Source organism: Oncorhynchus keta, chromosome 7 (genome assembly GCF_023373465.1).
Source record: "Oncorhynchus keta strain PuntledgeMale-10-30-2019 chromosome 7, Oket_V2, whole genome shotgun sequence".
NCBI classification, from domain to species: Eukaryota; Metazoa; Chordata; class Actinopteri; order Salmoniformes; family Salmonidae; genus Oncorhynchus; species Oncorhynchus keta.
The window spans coordinates 53,398,462-53,419,311 of NC_068427.1; the positions used below are offsets into that span (position 1 = coordinate 53,398,462).

The 20,850-nt window shown below is 47.6% G+C and overlaps 1 protein-coding gene across 4 annotated transcripts in view; it reads right to left on the minus strand.

Annotated features, from left to right (window-relative positions):
* The window catches only part of prkag3b (protein kinase, AMP-activated, gamma 3b non-catalytic subunit), a 32,483-nt gene extending 31,780 nt beyond the window's left edge, over nucleotides 1-703 (minus strand). Inside the window, exon 1 of one of the 4 annotated variants that reach the window (XR_008140398.1) lies at nucleotides 504-695. Coding sequence is in view for 2 of the 4 variants with exons in the window: in XM_052523161.1 (XP_052379121.1) it covers nucleotides 504-521 (18 nt within the window). In the remaining 2 variants the exon portion in view is untranslated. Of the gene's footprint in view, nucleotides 1-503 lie in introns of all 4 variants that reach the window. The other 3 variants (XM_052523161.1, XM_052523159.1, XM_052523160.1) reach the window with 3 other exon arrangements.
* Nucleotides 704-20,850: the final 20,147 nt, after the last annotated feature.

Below are 20,850 nucleotides of genomic sequence, written 5' to 3' on the forward strand. Positions count from 1 at the left end.
TATGCCCCCCCCCCCCCCAAAAAAAATGAATGTTGTTCTAGTTTCAAACTCATCGAACTAGATGTTTCATATAAACCTTGGCTTCTTCTGCTCTGATGCAAGCCAATGTCTCCATGAAAAGGGTGAGAGAGAAATGAGTGAAGTATTTGGCTTCGCAGCTTGCAATTCTCTGGAGACCGGGATTGTGACGCTTGGCACTTCTACACTTGAGGTTAGAAGATGTAGGCTACGGTATCAACTTTGATAAGATTTCACAACGTGCTAACATGTCAACGACAACAACGACAACAACAACAACAACAACAACAACAACAAGTATATCTATTTACAACAGTCTACTGTACTGGTGTCGTCTACAACTGTAGCGGACCCAGATTCTCACAGTGAAGCAGTCTTCAGTTCCTAACCATCTGTGTAGGCGTGCAGCTGTCGTAAAACCTGTTTAACACACTCACACAACAGCATGCTTCAGGAGGACAGGTGAGAATGCTCTGCTTCCTTACCTCATGGGAAGACTCCATGGCTCTGAGGCTGAAGAGAGGAGAGGCTGGGCTGGATAGAGGGAGAGGAGTGGACGGAGCAGGCTGAGAGAGAGACGTTTTTTTTACTGGAGCTGCTCGTGTCACCTCCTGAGCATGATCCAACTGTGCTCCAGTCCCTGGGAGCGACGGGGACTAAATTGGGAGCGAGGGAGCGGACTGTTGCATGAGGGGGACTGTCAGAGGGAAGGGGGGATAACAGATGTGTGTGTGTGTGTGTGTGTGTGTGTGTGTGTGTGTGTGTGTGTGTGTGTGTGTGTGTGTGTGTACAAGTCCGTAGACCAGCCCTGCAATAAAAAGGGCAAGAAAGGCTACAGGGTTAGCAGCAGGCAAGGAGATCAGTTCTGCTGAGACAGACAGAGACAGGCAAGGAGATCAGTGCTGCTGAGACAGGCAAAAGGCAGCAGTGACTCAGCTTTAGACAGGTGCTGCAGAGACAGGCAAGGAGATCAGTGCTGCTGAGACAGGCAAAAGGCAGCAGTGACTCAGCTTTAGACAGGTGCTGCAGAGACAGGTGGAGACAAGCAGAGACAGGCAGAGAATGGCAGAGACAGGCAGAGACAGGCAAGAAGCAGCAGTGACTCAGCTTTAGATAGGTGCTGCGGAGACAGGCAGAGACAGACAGAGACAGGCAGAGACAGGCAGAGACAGACAGAGACAGGCAGAGACAGGCAGAGACAGGCAGAGACAGGCAGAGACAGGCAGAGACAGGCAGAGACAGGCAGAGACAGGCAGAGACAGGCAGAGACAGGCAGAGACAGGCAGAGACAGGCAGAGACAGGCAGAGACAGGCAGAGACAAGCAGAGACAGACAGAGACAGGCAGAGACAGGCAGAGACAGGCAGAGACAGGCAGAGACAGGCAGAGACAGGCAGAGACAGGCAGAGACAGGCAGAGACAAGCAGAGACAGACAGAGACAGACAGAGACAGACAGAGACAGGCAAGAAGCAGCAGTGACTCAGCTTTAGATAGGTGCTGCAGAGACAGGCAGAGACAGGCAGAGACAGGCAGAGACAGGCAGAGACAAGCAGAGACAGGCATTGATCCAGATGGTATTGGTGTTCGTTTTGTCTACCTGCATTTCTTAAAAGTGTATTGGAATAAACAACTTAGCGATTACATTCACTATCAGTTTTAAAAAGCAAGTGTTTTGGCATCATTACGTTTGCTAAAAGCCGATTGAAGCTGCTTAAACTAAATGTTAAAGGGCATAACTAATATCTGATCAAGCCATTTAGAAATGAGTAGATCAATCAAACAATAGAACCTGGAAAACTAAACATGTGAAGTTCAACACTACAGACAAAATAACGCTCAGTAAAATGAAACTGAAAGCTGACAACTAAAATGAAAAAAAAAGCGATGACTGCAACAACTGGTGTCCTCTTCAACAACTGGTGTCCTCTGCAACAACTGGTGTCCTCTTCAACAACTGGTGTCCTCTGCAACAACTGGTGTCCTCTTCAACAACCGGTGTCCTCTTCAACAACTGGTGTCCTCTTCAACAACTGGTGTCCTCTGCAACAACTGGTGTCCTCTGCAACAACTGGTGTCCTCTGCAACAACTGGTGTCCTCTTCAACAACTGGTGTCCTCTTCAACAACTGGTGTCCTCTGCAACAACTGGTGTCCTCTTCAACAACTGGTGTCCTCTTCAACAACTGGTGTCCTCTTCAACAACTGGTGTCCTCTTCAACAACTGGTGTCCTCTGCAACAACTGGTGTCCTCTTCAACAACTGGTGTCCTCTTCAACAACTGGTGTCCTCTGCAACAACTGGTGTCCTCTTCAACAACTGGTGTCCTCTGCAACAACTGGTGTCCTCTTCAACAACTGGTGTCCTCTGCAACAACTGGTGTCCTCTTCAACAACTGGTGTCCACTGCAACAACTGGTGTCCTCTTCAACAACTGGTGTCCTCTGCAACAACTGGTGTCCTCTGCAACAACTGGTGTCCTCTTCAACAACTGGTGTCCTCTGCAACAACTGGTGTCCTCTTCAACAACCGGTGTCCTCTTCAACAACTGGTGTCCTCTTCAACATGTCTTACTTTGTAACTTGTATGGCAGCCTCTCCGGGTGTTAGAAGTTCCCTGCCATGACAGATGAAGCTATTTATACCTACCGTGACCTGACGCTTGTGTGCCCAGTGCCAAATGGCACCCTTTTAGCTATGTAGTGGGATAGCGCTCTGGTCCAAAGTAGAGCACTATATTAGAGCACTATATTAGAGCGCGATATAGAGATTAGGGTGCAAATTGAGACTCATCAACCCTGTAATATCCCTGTCTCACTCACCAGGACATGGAATGGCACAGCAGAAGCAACTGGACAGGTTTATGTGGCACTGAAAAATACAGAATACAAAAAAAATGGTTAAATATAATTATTGAAATACATTTTTTTAATTTTTTTATTATTTTAACCTTTGACATATTTGAAGGATATAATTTAATAGCACTCAGAGGCTGCATTTGCACAGACCCACCCACCGGGAAGCCAACTTAACTAAAAGGAGGGAAAATTAACATTTGAAAAGATGATGCCCACAGCGTACCCATGACGTTGCACAACGATTGAAGTCAATAAGCCAATAGTTTTACTCAAAAGTATTATATTTTTGGGGGGGGGAAGTGGGGACATAGAAACAACGGGGTGTTCCTCCACTATGAGATGGCCTGTTCCTCCACTATGAGATGGTGTGTTCCTCCACTATGAGATGGCGTGTTCCTCCACTATGAGATGGCCTGTTCCTCCACTATGAGATGGGGTGTTCCTCCACTATGAGATGGCCTGTTCCTCCACTATGAGATGGTGTGTTCCTCCACTATGAGATGGTGTGTTCCTCCACTATGAGATGGTGTGTTCCTCCACTATGAGATGGCCTGTTCCTCCACTATGAGATGGCCTGTTCCTCCACTATGAGATGGCCTGTTCCTCCACTATGAGATGGCCTGTTCCTCCACTATGAGATGGCCTGTTCCTCCACTATGAGATGGGGTGTTCCTCCACTATGAGATGGCCTGTTCCTCCACTATGAGATGGCGTGTTCCTCCACTATGAGATGGTGTGTTCCTCCACTATGAGATGGTGTGTTCCTCCACTATGAGATGGTGTGTTCCTCCACTATGAGATGGCCTGTTCCTCCACTATGAGATGGCCTGTTCCTCCACTATGAGATGGCCTGTTCCTCCACTATGAGATGGCCTGTTCCTCCACTATGAGATGGCCTGTTCCTCCACTATGAGATGGGGTGTTCCTCCACTATGAGATGGTGTGTTCCTCCACTATGAGATGGCCTGTTCCTCCACTATGAGATGGGGTGTTCCTCCACTATGAGATGGGGTGTTCCTCCACTATGAGATGGTGTGTTCCTCCACTATGAGATGGCCTGTTCCTCCACTATGAGATGGTGTGTTCCTCCACTATGAGATGGCGTGTTCCTCCACTATGAGATGGTGTGTTCCTCCACTATGAGATGGCCTGTTCCTCCACTATGAGATGGCCTGTTCCTCCACTATGAGATGGCCTGTTCCTCCACTATGAGATGGCCTGTTCCTCCACTATGAGATGGCGTGTTCCTCCACTATGAGATGGCCTGTTCCTCCACTATGAGATGGCCTGTTCCTCCACTATGAGATGGCCTGTTCCTCCACTATGAGATGGTGTGTTCCTCCACTATGAGATGGCCTGTTCCTCCACTATGAGATGGTGTGTTCCTCCACTATGAGATGGCCTGTTCCTCCACTATGAGATGGCCTGTTCCTCCACTATGAGATGGCCTGTTCCTCCACTATGAGATGGTGTGTTCCTCCACTATGAGATGGTCTGTTCCTCCACTATGAGATGGCCTGTTCCTCCACTATGAGATGGCCTGTTCCTCCACTATGAGATGGCCTGTTCCTCCACTATGAGATGGTGTGTTCCTCCACTATGAGATGGCCTGTTCCTCCACTATGAGATGGTGTGTTCCTCCACTATGAGATGGCCTGTTCCTCCACTATGAGATGGCCTGTTCCTCCACTATGAGATGGCCTGTTCCTCCACTATGAGATGGTGTGTTCCTCCACTATGAGATGGTGTGTTCCTCCACTATGAGATGGCCTGTTCCTCCACTATGAGATGGCGTGTTCCTCCACTATGAGATGGTGTGTTCCTCCACTATGAGATGGCGTGTTCCTCCACTATGAGATGGCCTGTTCCTCCACTATGAGATGGCCTGTTCCTCCACTATGAGATGGTGTGTTCCTCCACTATGAGATGGTGTGTTCCTCCACTATGAGATGGCCTGTTCCTCCACTATGAGATGGTGTGTTCCTCCACTATGAGATGGCCTGTTCCTCCACTATGAGATGGCCTGTTCCTCCACTATGAGATGGCCTGTTCCTCCACTATGAGATGGCCTGTTCCTCCACTATGAGATGGTGTGTTCCTCCACTATGAGATGGTGTGTTCCTCCACTATGAGATGGCCTGTTCCTCCACTATGAGATGGTGTGTTCCTCCACTATGAGATGGTGTGTTCCTCCACTATGAGATGGGGTGTTCCTCCACTATGAGATGGTGTGTTCCTCCACTATGAGATGGTGTGTTCCTCCACTATGAGATGGCCTGTTCCTCCACTATGAGATGGTGTGTTCCTCCACTATGAGATGGCCTGTTCCTCCACTATGAGATGGTGTGTTCCTCCACTATGAGATGGCCTGTTCCTCCACTATGAGATGGTGTGTTCCTCCACTATGAGATGGCCTGTTCCTCCACTATGAGATGGGGTGTTCCTCCACTATGAGATGGTGTGTTCCTCCACTATGAGATGGGGTGTTCCTCCACTATGAGATGGCGTGTTCCTCCACTATGAGATGGCCTGTTCCTCCACTATGAGATGGTGTGTTCCTCCACTATGAGATGGTGTGTTCCTCCACTATGAGATGGCCTGTTCCTCCACTATGAGATGGCCTGTTCCTCCACTATGAGATGGGGTGTTCCTCCACTATTAGATGGCGTGTTCCTCCACTATGAGATGGCCTGTTCCTCCACTATGAGATGACCTGTTCCTCCACTATGAGATGGGGTGTTCCTCCACTATGAGATGGGGTGTTCCTCCACTATGAGATGGTGTGTTCCTCCACTATTAGATGGCGTGTTCCTCCACTATGAGATGGCCTGTTCCTCCACTATGAGATGACCTGTTCCTCCACTATGAGATGGGGTGTTCCTCCACTATGAGATGGCCTGTTCCTCCACTATGAGATGGGGTGTTCCTCCACTATGAGATGGCGTGTTCCTCCACTATGAGATGGGGTGTTCCTCCACTATGAGATGGCCTGTTCCTCCACTATGAGATGACCTGTTCCTCCACTATGAGATGGGGTGTTCCTCCACTATGAGATGGTGTGTTCCTCCACTATGAGATGGGGTGTTCCTCCACTATGAGATGGTGTGTTCCTCCACTATGAGATGGTGTGTTCCTCCACTATGAGATGGCCTGTTCCTCCACTATGAGATGGCCTGTTCCTCCACTATGAGATGGTGTGTTCCTCCACTATGAGATGGTGTGTTCCTCCACTATGAGATGGCGTGTTCCTCCACTATGAGATGGCGTGTTCCTCCACTATGAGATGGCGTGTTCCTCCACTATGAGATGGCCTGTTCCTCCACTATGAGATGGTGTGTTCCTCCACTATGAGATGGCGTGTTCCTCCACTATGAGATGGCGTGTTCCTCCACTATGAGATGGCCTGTTCCTCCACTATGAGATGGCGTGTTCCTCCACTATGAGATGGTGTGTTCCTCCACTATGAGATGGCGTGTTCCTCCACTATGAGATGGCGTGTTCCTCCACTATGAGATGGGGTGTTCCTCCACTATGAGATGGCGTGTTCCTCCACTATGAGATGGCCTGTTCCTCCACTATGAGATGGTGTGTTCCTCCACTATGAGATGGCGTGTTCCTCCACTATGAGATGGCGTGTTCCTCCACTATGAGATGGCCTGTTCCTCCACTATGAGATGGGGTGTTCCTCCACTATGAGATGGGGTGTTCCTCCACTATGAGATGGGGTGTTCCTCCACTATGAGATGGTGTGCTCCTCCACTATGAGATGGCCTGTTCCTCCACTATGAGATGGTGTGTTCCTCCACTATGAGATGGCCTGTTCCTCCACTATGAGATGGCCTGTTCCTCCACTATGAGATGGTGTGTTCCTCCACTATGAGATGGCCTGTTCCTCCACTATGAGATGGCCTGTTCCTCCACTATGAGATGGTGTGTTCCTCCACTATGAGATGGTGTGTTCCTCCACTATGAGATGGCGTGTTCCTCCACTATGAGATGGTGTGTTCCTCCACTATGAGATGGCCTGTTCCTCCACTATGAGATGATGTGTTCCTCCACTATGAGATGGTGTGTTCCTCCACTATGAGATGGTGTGTTCCTCCACTATGAGATGGTGTGTTCCTCCACTATGAGATGGCCTGTTCCTCCACTATGAGATGGCCTGTTCCTCCACTATGAGATGGTGTGTTCCTCCACTATGATATGGCCTGTTCCTCCACTATGAGATGGCCTGTTCCTCCACTATGAGATGGTGTGTTCCTCCACTATGAGATGACCTGTTCCTCCACTATGAGATGGCGTGTTCCTCCACTATGAGATGACCTGTTCCTCCACTATGAGATGGCGTGTTCCTCCACTATGAGATGGCCTGTTCCTCCACTATGAGATGGCCTGTTCCTCCACTATGAGATGGTGTGTTCCTCCACTATGAGATGGTGTGTTCCTCCACTATGAGATGGCCTGTTCCTCCACTATGAGATGGCCTGTTCCTCCACTATGAGATGGCCTGTTCCTCCACTATGAGATGGCCTGTTCCTCCACTATGAGATGGCGTGTTCCTCCACTATGAGATGGCGTGTTCCTCCACTATGAGATGGTGTGTTCCTCCACTATGAGATGGTGTGTTCCTCCACTATGAGATGGTGTGTTCCTCCACTATGAGATGGCCTGTTCCTCCACTATGAGATGGCCTGTTCCTCCACTATGAGATGGCGTGTTCCTCCACTATGAGATGGCCTGTTCCTCCACTATGAGATGGTGTGTTCCTCCACTATGAGATGGTGTGTTCCTCCACTATGAGATGGCCTGTTCCTCCACTATGAGATGGTGTGTTCCTCCACTATGAGATGGCCTGTTCCTCCACTATGAGATGGCCTGTTCCTCCACTATGAGATGGTGTGTTCCTCCACTATGAGATGGTGTGTTCCTCCACTATGAGATGGTGTGTTCCTCCACTATGAGATGGTGTGTTCCTCCACTATGAGATGGCGTGTTCCTCCACTATGAGATGGTGTGTTCCTCCACTATGAGATGGCGTGTTCCTCCACTATGAGATGGTGTGTTCCTCCACTATGAGATGGCGTGTTCCTCCACTATGAGATGGTGTGTTCCTCCACTATGAGATGGCCTGTTCCTCCACTATGAGATGGCCTGTTCCTCCACTATGAGATGGCCTGTTCCTCCACTATGAGATGGCCTGTTCCTCCACTATGAGATGGCCTGTTCCTCCACTATGAGATGGTGTGTTCCTCCACTATGAGATGGTGTGTTCCTCCACTATGAGATGGTGTGTTCCTCCACTATGAGATGGTGTGTTCCTCCACTATGAGATGGTGTGTTCCTCCACTATGAGATGGTGTGTTCCTCCACTATGATATGACCTGTTCCTCCACTATGAGATGACCTGTTCCTCCACTATGAGATGACCTGTTCCTCCACTATGAGATGGCCTGTTCCTCCACTATGAGATGGTGTGTTCCTCCACTATGAGATGGCCTGTTCCTCCACTATGAGATGGCCTGTTCCTCCACTATGAGATGGCGTGTTCCTCCACTATGAGATGGTGTGTTCCTCCACTATGAGATGGTGTGTTCCTCCACTATGAGATGGTGTGTTCCTCCACTATGAGATGGCCTGTTCCTCCACTATGAGATGGCCTGTTCCTCCACTATGAGATGGCCTGTTCCTCCACTATGAGATGGCCTGTTCCTCCACTATGAGATGGCCTGTTCCTCCACTATGAGATGGTGTGTTCCTCCACTATGAGATGGTGTGTTCCTCCACTATGAGATGGTGTGTTCCTCCACTATGAGATGGCCTGTTCCTCCACTATGAGATGGTGTGTTCCTCCACTATGAGATGGTGTGTTCCTCCACTATGAGATGGTGTGTTCCTCCACTATGAGATGGTGTGTTCCTCCACTATGAGATGGCCTGTTCCTCCACTATGAGATGGCCTGTTCCTCCACTATGAGATGGCCTGTTCCTCCACTATGAGATGGCCTGTTCCTCCACTATGAGATGGCCTGTTCCTCCACTATGAGATGGTGTGTTCCTCCACTATGAGATGGCGTGTTCCTCCACTATGAGATGGTGTGTTCCTCCACTATGAGATGGCCTGTTCCTCCACTATGAGATGGCCTGTTCCTCCACTATGAGATGGCCTGTTCCTCCACTATGAGATGGCGTGTTCCTCCACTATGAGATGGTGTGTTCCTCCACTATGAGATGGTGTGTTCCTCCACTATGAGATGGTGTGTTCCTCCACTATGAGATGGCGTGTTCCTCCACTATGAGATGGTGTGTTCCTCCACTATGAGATGGTGTGTTCCTCCACTATGAGATGGTGTGTTCCTCCACGATGAGATGGCCTGTTCCTCCACTATGAGATGGCCTGTTCCTCCACTATGAGATGGCCTGTTCCTCCACTATGAGATGGCCTGTTCCTCCACTATGAGATGGCCTGTTCCTCCACTATGAGATGGTGTGTTCCTCCACTATGAGATGGTGTGTTCCTCCACTATGAGATGGTGTGTTCCTCCACTATGAGATGGCCTGTTCCTCCACTATGAGATGGTGTGTTCCTCCACTATGAGATGGTGTGTTCCTCCACTATGAGATGGTGTGTTCCTCCACTATGAGATGGTGTGTTCCTCAACTATGAGATGACCTGTTCCTCCACTATGAGTCGGCCTGTTCCTCCACTATGAGATGGTGTGTTCCTCCACTATGAGATGGTGTGTTCCTCCACTATGAGATGGCCTGTTCCTCCACTATGAGATGGCCTGTTCCTCCACTATGAGATGGCCTGTTCCTCCACTATGAGATGGCGTGTTCCTCCACTATGAGATGGCGTGTTCCTCCACTATGAGATGGTGTGTTCCTCCACTATGAGATGGCCTGTTCCTCCACTATGAGATGGCCTGTTCCTCCACTATGAGATGGCCTGTTCCTCCACTATGAGATGGCGTGTTCCTCCACTATGAGATGGTGTGTTCCTCCACTATGAGATGGTGTGTTCCTCCACTATGAGATGGTGTGTTCCTCCACTATGAGATGGCGTGTTCCTCCACTATGAGATGGCCTGTTCCTCCACTATGAGATGGCCTGTTCCTCCACTATGAGATGGTGTGTTCCTCCACTATGAGATGGTGTGTTCCTCCACTATGAGATGGTGTGTTCCTCCACTATGAGATGGCGTGTTCCTCCACTATGAGATGGCCTGTTCCTCCACTATGAGATGGTGTGTTCCTCCACTATGAGATGGTGTGTTCCTCCACTATGAGATGGTGTGTTCCTCCACTATGAGATGGCCTGTTCCTCCACTATGAGATGGCCTGTTCCTCCACTATGAGATGGCCTGTTCCTCCACTATGAGATGGCCTGTTCCTCCACTATGAGATGGCCTGTTCCTCCACTATGAGATGGCCTGTTCCTCCACTATGAGATGGCCTGTTCCTCCACTATGAGATGGTGTGTTCCTCCACTATGAGATGGTGTGTTCCTCCACTATGAGATGGCCTGTTCCTCCACTATGAGATGGTGTGTTCCTCCACTATGAGATGGCCTGTTCCTCCACTATGAGATGGTGTGTTCCTCCACTATGAGATGGCCTGTTCCTCCACTATGAGATGGCCTGTTCCTCCACTATGAGATGGTGTGTTCCTCCACTATGAGATGGCCTGTTCCTCCACTATGAGATGGTGTGTTCCTCCACTATGAGATGGCCTGTTCCTCCACTATGAGATGGTGTGTTCCTCCACTATGAGATGGCCTGTTCCTCCACTATGAGATGGCCTGTTCCTCCACTATGAGATGGTGTTTTCCTCCACTATGAGATGGCCTGTTCCTGTTCGTACTAATACTTTTCAGTTTGGGTTTTACTGGATGGAATGCTGCCATCCACCAGCAAGGCTGTTAATTCATCAGAAACACCTGCTACAATTCTTCCCCCTTTGCAAGTAGCGACTGAGCTGAGCCAAACAGATTTTCATTTTTTTTTCTCACTATTATAAATAGAAAATTAAAACACGGATGTTGTTGCACCACCACAATAATAATAATAAATATATATTTATTCATCTGATCATTTTATAAATGGAATAAATGAGTGATATGATTGCACTTTGCAACCCTGCTCCCCCCGTCGCTCCAAGATGATTGGTTTAGCCCACAAAAAGGGTTGGTTCATGACTACACCCCCCCCCCCCACCACGCCCCACCTCTCTTTTGAGCTGCTGCTACTCTGTTATTATCACTAGTCACTTTAATAACTCTACCTACATGTACGTAATTACCTCAACACTGGTGCCCCCCGCACATTGACTCTGTACCGGTCCCCCCTGTATATAGCCTCCACATTGACTCTGTACCGTAATACCCTGTATATAGCCTCCACATTGACTCTGTACCGGTCCCCCCTGTATATAGCCTCCACATTGACTCTGTACTGGTACCACCTGTATATAGCCTCCACATTGACTCTGTACCGGTACCCCCTGTATATAGCCTCCACATTGACTCTGTACCGGTACACCCTGTATATAGCCTCCACATTGACTCTGTACTGGTACCACCTGTATATAGCCTCCACATTGACTCTGTACCGGTACCCCCTGTATATAGCCTCCACATTGACTCTGTACCAGTACACCCTGTATATAGCCTCCACATTGACTCTGTACCAGTACCCCCTGTATATAGCCTCCACATTGACTCTGTACCGTAATACCCTGTATATAGCCTTCCCAAGTTCTCTCACGTCACCCCGCTCCTCCGCTCTCTCCACTGGCTTCCAGTTGAAGCTCGCATCCGCTACAAGACCATGGTGCTTGCCTACGGAGCTGTGAGGGGAACGGCACCTCAGCACCTCCAGGCTCTGATCAGGCCCTACACCCAAACAAGGGCACTGCGTTCATCCACCTCTGGCCTGCTCGCCTCCCTACCACTGAGGAAGTACAGTTCCCGCTCAGCCCAGTCAAAACTGTTCGCTGCTCTGGCCCCCCAATGGTGGAACAAACTCCCTCACGACGCCAGGACAGCGGAGTCAATCACCACCTTCCGGAGACACCTGAAACCCCACCTCTTCATGGAATACCTAGGATAGGGTAAGTAAGGGTAAGTAATCCTTCTCACCCCCCCCCTCCCCCTTCTCCCCCCAAAAAGATTTAGATGCAAGTGGCTGTTCCACTGGATGTCATAAGGTGTATGCACCAATTTGTAAGTCGCTCTGGATAAGAGCGTCTGCTAAATGACTTAAATGTAAATGTAAATGTATAGCCTCCACATTGACTCTGTACCGGTACCTCCTGTATATAGCCTCCACATTGACTCTGTACCGGTACCCCCTGTATATAGTCTCCACATTGACTCTGTACCAGTACCCCCTGTATATAGCCTCCACATTGACTCTGTACCGGTACCCCCTGTATATAGCCTCCACATTGACTCTGTACCGGTACCTCCTGTATATAGCCTCCACATTGACTCTGTACCACTACCCCCTGTATATAGCCTCCACATTGACTCTGTACCGGTACACCCTGTATATAGCCTCCACATTGACTCTGTATCAGTACCCCTGTATATAGCCTCCACATTGACTCTGTACCGGTACCTCCTGTATATAGCCTCCACATTGACTCTGTACCGGTACCCCCTGTATATAGTCTCCACATTGACTCTGTACCAGTACCCCTGTATATAGCCTCCACATTGACTCTGTACCGGTACCCCCTGTATATAGCCTCCACATTGACTCTGTACCGGTACCTCCTGTATATAGCCTCCACATTGACTCTGTACCACTACCCCCTGTATATAGCCTCCACATTGACTCTGTACCGGTACACCCTGTATATAGCCTCCACATTGACTCTGTATCAGTACCCCCTGTATATAGCCTCCACATTGACTCTGTACCGGTACCTCCTGTATATAGCCTCCACATTGACTCTGTACCAGTACCCCTGTATATAGTCTCCACATTGACTCTGTACCAGTACCCCTGTATATAGCCTCCACATTGACTCTGTACCGGTACCCCCTGTATATAGCCTCCACATTGACTCTGTACCGGTACACCCTGTATATAGCCTCCACATTGACTCTGTACCAGTATATAGCCTCCACATTGACTCTGTACCGTAATACTCTGTATATAGCCTCCACATTGACTCTGTACCGTAATACCCTGTATATAGCCTCCACATTGACTCTGTACCGGTAGCCCCTGTATATAGCCTCCACATTGACTCTGTACCGTAATACCCTGTATATAGCCTCCACACTGACTCTGTACCGTAATACCCTGTATATAGCCTCCAAATTGACTCTGTACCGGTACCCCCTGTATATAGCCTCCACATTGACTCTGTACCGGTACACCCTGTATATAGCCTCCACATTGACTCTGTACCGTAATACCCTGTATATAGCCTCCACATTGACTCTGTACCGGTACCCCTGTATATAGCCTCCACATTGACTCTGTACCGGTACACCCTGTATATAGCCTCCACATTGACTCTGTACCGGTACCCCCTTTATATAGCCTCCACATTGACTCTGTACCAGTACCTCCTGTATATAGCCTCCACATTGACTCTGTACCGGTACCCCCTGTATATAGCCTCCACATTGACTCTGTACCAGTACCTCCTGTATATAGCCTCCACATTGACTCTGTACCAGTATATAGCCTCCACATTGACTCTGTACTGGTACCCCTGTATATAGCCTCCACATTGACTCTGTACCAGTACCCCTGTATATAGCCTCCACATTGACTCTGTACCGGTACCCCCTGTATATAGCCTCCACATTGACTCTGTACCGGTACCCCCTGTATATAGCCTCCACATTGACTCTGTACCGGTCGGTACCCCTGTATATAGCCTGCACATTGACTCTGTACCGGTCGGTACCACCTGTATATAGCCTCCACATTGACTCTGTACCGGTACCCCTGTATATAGCCTCCACATTGACTCTGTACCGGTACCCCTGTATATAGCCTCCACATTGACTCTGTACCGGTACCCCTGTATATAGCCTCCACATTGACTCTGTACCGGTACCCCCTGTATATAGCCTCCACATTGACTCTGTACCGGTACACCCTGTATATAGCCTCCACATTGACTCTGTACTGGTACCACCTGTATATAGCCTCCACATTGACTCTGTACCGGTACCCCCTGTATATAGCCTCCACATTGACTCTGTACCAGTACACCCTGTATATAGCCTCCACATTGACTCTGTACCAGTACCCCCTGTATATAGCCTCCACATTGACTCTGTATCGGTACCCCCTGTATATAGCCTCCACATTGACTCTGTACCGGTACCCCCTGTAGTTTGCCTCGTTATTGTTATTTACTGCTGCTCTTTAATAATTTGTTATCTCTCTTTTTTTAAAGTTATTTTGAATAAAACTGCATTGTTGGTTAATTAAGTAAGCATTTCACTGTGAGGTCTACTACACCTGTTGTATTGAGCATTTCACTGTAAGGTCTACTACACCTGTTGTATTCAGCATTTCACTGTGAGGTCTACTACACCTGTTGTATTCAGCATTTCACTGTGAGGTCTACTACACCTGTTGTATTCAGCATTTCACTGTGAGGTCTACTACACCTGTTGTATTCAGCATTTCACTGTGAGGTCTACTACACCTGTTGTATTCAGCATTTCACTGTGAGGTCTACTACACCTGTTGTATTCATCATTTCACTGTGAGGTCTACTACACCTGTTGTATTCAACATTTCACAGTAAGGTCTACTACACCTGTTGTATTCAGCATTTCACAGTAAGGTCTACTACACCTGTTGTATTCAGCATTTCACTGTAAGGTCTACTACACCTGTTGTATTCAGCATTTCACTGTAAGGTCTACTACACCTGTTGTATTCAGCATTTCACAGTAAGGTCTACTACACCTGTTGTATTCAGCATTTCACTGTAAGGTCTACTCCACCTGTTGTATTCAGCATTTCACTGTGAGGTCTACTACACCTGTTGTATTCAGCATTTCACTGTGAGGTCTACTACACCTGTTGTATTCAGCATTTCACTGTGAGGTCTACTACACCTGTTGTATTCAGCATTTCACTGTAAGGTCTACTACACCTGTTGTATTCAGCATTTCACTGTAAGGTCTACTACACCTGTTGTATTCAGCATTTCACTGTAAGGTCTACTACACCTGTTGTATTCAGCATTTCACTGTAAGGTCTACTACACCTGTTGTATTCAGCATTTCACTGTGAGGTCTACTACACCTGTTGTATTCGGAGGCATTTGACATACAAAATGTGATTTTAATTTGAAGTGTCTGTCCTATAATGAACAGGCACCTACATTTCTACTCTGTCGTGCTGTTGTTACATCTGACTTCTACCCCCACCCCCCCCACTACTCCTCTCCACCCCCACACATGCAGGCTGACATGTTTCCCAACTCAGCCTGCGTGCCCAGCATGCCCAGGGGCATTCCACACAGCCCTTTCTCAAGCATCCGGGGGTGGGGGGGGGCGTGGGGTCAACATTGGCACAGTGTTTCCTCAAAAGCATTGACCCACTTCCTATCCAGCCCCATGTTGTTTAGTCTTAGAATAGGCATTTAACTATTGCTTGGTCATTGTGTTTTAGTCATTTAGCGTCTATCCAAAGTGACTAGCAGGAACATTTAGGTTTAAGTGCCTTGCACAAGGGCACAAGGGCACCGACAGACTATTATTTTTTCCCCACCTAGGTCGGTTCTGGGATTCAAACCAGCAACCTTTCAGTTACCGGCCAGACATTCTTAACCGCTAGGTTACCTAGGTTACCTGTCTTACAAATTACCATTGAACTATTGCTTGGTTTTTGGGAGAAAATATAAATATAATAATAATATACCTTTCGTTATATCAAATATCAAATACAATGCATTTCTCGTGGATATGTTAAAACTATCTGCAAGGTGCACAATTTACGTTTTCTATGCACATCAGATTTCTTCAAACGTAATTCAAGGAATAGACGTGAATTAGTAAGTATTCTTCAAATGTCCGTTTTAATATGACAACTTGAACCAGTTACTTCCCGTTCTGAGACTCATTTTATCATTTTTACACAATTGATAGAAACACCTCTTCTTTACTTTTAACAATTATTACAATTTAAATTATGTTCAAAAATTCACAGATATACTTTATGAATATATAGAATTACCAGCCAAATGAATGCAGATAGACACCCGTCCCAAAGTAACAAGGCTGAATGCAGATAGACACCCGTCCCAAAGTAACAAGGCTGAATGCAGATAGATAGCCATCCCATAGTAACAAGGTCGAATGCAGATAGATACCCAGACCATAGTAACAAGGCTGAATGCAGATAGACACCCATCCCATAGTAACAAGGCTGAATGCAGAAAGTAACCCATCCCATACTGGCAAGGCTGAATGCAGATAGATACCCATCCCATAGTAACAAGGCTGAATGCAGATTGATACCCATCCCATAGTAACAAGGCTAAATGCAGATAGATACCCATCCCATAGTAACAAGGCGGAATGCAGATAGACATCCATCCCATAGTAACAAGGCTGAATGCAGATAGACACCCATCCCATATTAACAAGGCTGAATGCAGATATATACCCATCCCATAGTAACAAGGCTAAATGCAGATAGACACCCATCCCATAGTAACAAGGCTGAATGCAGATAGACACCCATCCCATATTAACAAGGCTGAATGCAGATAGATACCCATCCCATAGTAACAAGGCTGAATGCAGATAGATACCCATCCCATAGTAACAAGGCTGAATGCAGATAGATACCCATCCCATAGTAACAAGGCTGAATGCAGATAGATACCCATCCCATAGTAACAAGGCTGAATGCAGATAGATACCCATCCCATAGTAACAAGGCTGAATGCAGATAGACACCCATCCCATAGTAACAAGGCTGAATGCAGATAGATACCCATCCCATAGTAACAAGGCTGAATGCAGATAGATACCCATCCCATAGTAACAAGGCTGAATGCAGATAGATACCCATCCCATAGTAACAAGGCTGAATGCAGATAGATACCCATCCCATAGTAACAAGGCTGAATGCAGATAGACACCCATCCCATAGTAACAAGGCTGAATGCAGATAGACACCCATCCCATAGTAACAAGGCTGAATGCAGATAGCTGAATGCAGATAGACACCCATCCCATAGTAACAAGGCTGAATGCAGATAGATACCCATCCCATAGTAACAAGGCTGAATGCAGATAGACACCCATCCCATATTAACAAGGCTGAATGCAGATAGATACCCATCCCATAGTAACAAGGCTGAATGCAGATAGATACCCATCCCATAGTAACAAGGCTGAATGCAGATAGACACCCATCCCATATTAACAAGGCTGAATGCAGATAGATACCCATCCCATAGTAACAAGGCTGAATGCAGATAGACATCCATCCCATAGTAACAAGGCTGAAAGGGAACTAAACTGTCATCAAGATCTTGCTGTTAGTGTTCTCCATTTCTCCTCGTATTCCCAACTCCAGTAAGGACTATAGAGTGAAAACAGCGGAATATATCTTCGAAAACCAAGAGAAGGGAGTGGAGGTGAGGCCTTGAGCCCCCAACAGTGGTTGATCAACACACACACACACACACACACACACACACACACACACACACACACACACACACACACACACACACACACACACACACACACACACACACACACACACACACACACACACACACACACACACACACACACACACACACACTCACAATCTCCTTCCCAAACTGTGTGAATGTTTGTGTGGTTCCTCTGGAGGTTCCCATGGTGTCTAATCGACAGTGTTATGTTGCAGTTAGGGTATGCTAGCTCCAGTGAGACAGGCTAACCCTCTAACCCCTCAGGGCGGGAGAGGGGCTGGTGGGAGTCCAGGAGGCTGATGTCTGGGAGGGAGGAGAGGAGATTCTGCTCCTCCTGGGACCTGGTTCTACAGCTTGACACCACACTGGAACAGAGACTAAATTAGGAGAAATGCCTTGCATCACTATAGTTAGATTGTGTTGCCAGAGAATTGATTGTTAATTTCGATTGTTAAAGCTGCCTTCAATGTCATTTTTTGAGAATTAGGCAGTACGTCCAACCGGTCTCACAACCGCAGACGACGTCGTGTATGTCGTTGTGTGGGAGAGCGGTTTGCTGAACAGAGTGCCCCATAGTTGCGGGGGGGTTATAGTATGGGTGGTCATAAGCTGTGGACAACAAGCACAATTTATGGGTGGTCAATTCTTTTTTAAGGTATCTGTGACCAGTCATGTGAAATCCATAGATTAGGGCCTAATGAATTCATTTCAATTGACTGATTTCAGCGTGTCAGCTTTAAGTCGTCTTGGGTGTGTCTGGATCAGCTTTGAGTCGTCTTGGGTATGTCTGGATCAGCTTTGAGTCGTCTTGGGTATGTCTGGATCAGCTTTGAGTCGTCTTGAGTATGTCTGGATCAGCTTTAAGTCGTCTTGAGTATGTCTGGATCAGCTTTGAGTCATCTTGGGTATGTCTGGATCAGCTTTGAGTCGTCTTGGGTATGTCTGGATCAGCTTTGAGTCGTCTTGGGTGTGTCTGTATCAGCTTTGAGTCGTCTTGGGCTTTAAGTCGTCTTGGGTATGTCTGTATCAGCTTTGACTCGTCTTGGGTATGTCTGTATCAGCTTTGAGTCGTCTTGGGTATGTCTGGATCAGCTTTGAGTCGTCTTGGGTATGTCTGGATCAGCTTTAAGTCGTCTTGGGTATGTCCGGATCAGCTTTGAGTCGTCTTGGGTATGTCCGGATCAGCTTTGAGTCGTCTTGGGTATGTCAGGATCAGCTTTGAGTCGTCTTGGGTATGTCTGGATCAGCTTTGAGTCGTCTTGGGTATGTCTGTATCAGCTTTGAGTCGTCTTGGGTGTGTCTGTATCAGCTTTGAGTCGTCTTGGGTATGTCTGTATCAGCTTTGAGTAGTCTTGGGTATGTCTGGATCAGCTTTGAGTCGTCTTGGGTATGTCCGGATCAGCTTTGAGTCGTCTTGGGTATGTCTGGATCAGCTTTGAGTCGTCTTGGGTATGTCTGGATCAGCTTTGAGTCGTCTTGGGTATGTCTGGATCAGCTTTGAGTCGTCTTGGGTATGTCTGTATCAGCTTTGAGTCGTCTTGGGTATGTCTGTATCAGCTTTGAGTCGTCTTGGGTATGTCTGGATCAGCTTTGAGTCGTCTTGGGTATGTCTGTATCAGCTTTGAGTCGTCTTGGGTATGTCTGTATCAGCTTTGAGTCGTCTTGGATATGTCTGTATCAGCTTTGAGTCGTCTTGGGTATGTCTGGATCAGCTTTGAGTCGTCTTGGGTATGTCTGGATCAGCTTTGAGTCGTCTTGGGTATGTCTGTCTGTATCAGCTTTGAGTCGTCTTGGGTGTGTCTGTATCAGCTTTGAGTCGTCTTGGGTATGTCTGGATCAGCTTTGAGTCGTCTTGGGTATGTCTGCATCAGCTTTGAGTCGTCTTGGGTATGTCTGGATCAGCTTTGAGTCATCTTGGGTATGTCTGTATCAGCTTTGAGTCGTCTTGGGTATGTCTGGATCAGCTTTGAGTCGTCTTGGGTATGTCTGTATCAGCTTTGAGTCGTCTTGGGTGTGTCTGGATCAGCTTTGAGTCGTCTTGGGTATGTCTTCATCAGCTTTAAGTCGTCTTGGATATGTCTGTATCAGCTTTGAGTCGTCTTCGGTATGTCTGGATCAGCTTTGAGTCGTCTTGGGTATGTCTGTATCAGCTTTGAGTCGTCTTGGGTGTGTCTGTATCAGCTTTGAGTCGTCTTGGGCTTTGAGTCGTCTTGGGTATGTCTGGATCCGCTTTGAGTCGTCTTGGGTATGTCTGTATCAGCTTTGAGTCGTCTTGGGTATGTCTGGATCAGCTTTGAGTCGTCTTGGGTATGTCTGGATCAGCTTTGAGTCGTCTTGGGTATGTCTGTATCAGCTTTGAGTCGTCTTGGGTATGTCTGGATCAGCTTTAAGTCGTCTTGGGTATGTCTGTATCAGCTTTGAGTCGTCTTGGGTGTGTCTGGATCAGCTTTGAGTCGTCTTGGGTATGTCTGGATCAGCTTTGAGTCGTCTTGGGTATGTCTGTATCAGCTTTGAGTCGTCTTGGGTGTGTCTGTATCAGCTTTGAGTCGTCTTGGGTATGTCTGTATCAGCTTTGAGTCGTCTTGGGTATGTCTGGATCAGCTTTGAGTCGTCTTGGGTATGTCTGTATCAGCTTTAAGTCGTCTTGGGTATGTCTGTATCAGCTTTGAGTCGTCTTGGGTATGTCTGTATCAGCTTTGAGTCGTCTTGGGTATGTCTGGATCAGCTTTGAGTCGTCTTGGGTATGTCTGGATCAGCTTTGAGTCGTCTTGGGTATGTCTGTATCAGCTTTGAGTCGTCTTGGGTATGTCTGGATCAGCTTTGAGTCGTCTTGGGTATGTCTGGATCAGCTTTGAGTCGTCTTGGGTATGTCTGGATCAGCTTTAAGTCGTCTTGGGTATGTCTGTATCAGCTTTGAGTCGTCTTGGGTATGTCTGGATCAGCTTTGAGTCGTCTTGGGTATGTCTGTATCAGCTTTGAGTCGTCTTGGGTGTGTCTGGATCAGCTTTGAGTCGTCTTGGGTATGTCTTCATCAGCTTTAAGTCGTCTTGGATATGTCTGTATCAGCTTTGAGTCGTCTTGGGTATGTGTCTGGATCAGCTTTGAGTCGTCTTGGGTATGTGTCTGGATCAGCTTTGAGTCGTCTTGGGTACGTGTCTGGATCAGCTTTGAGTCGTCTTGGGTATGTCTGGATCAGCTTTGAGTCGTCTTGGGTATGTCTGTATCAGCTTTGAGTCGTCTTGGGTATGTCTGGATCAGCTTTGAGTCGTCTTGGGTATGTCTGGATCAGCTTTGAGTCGTCTT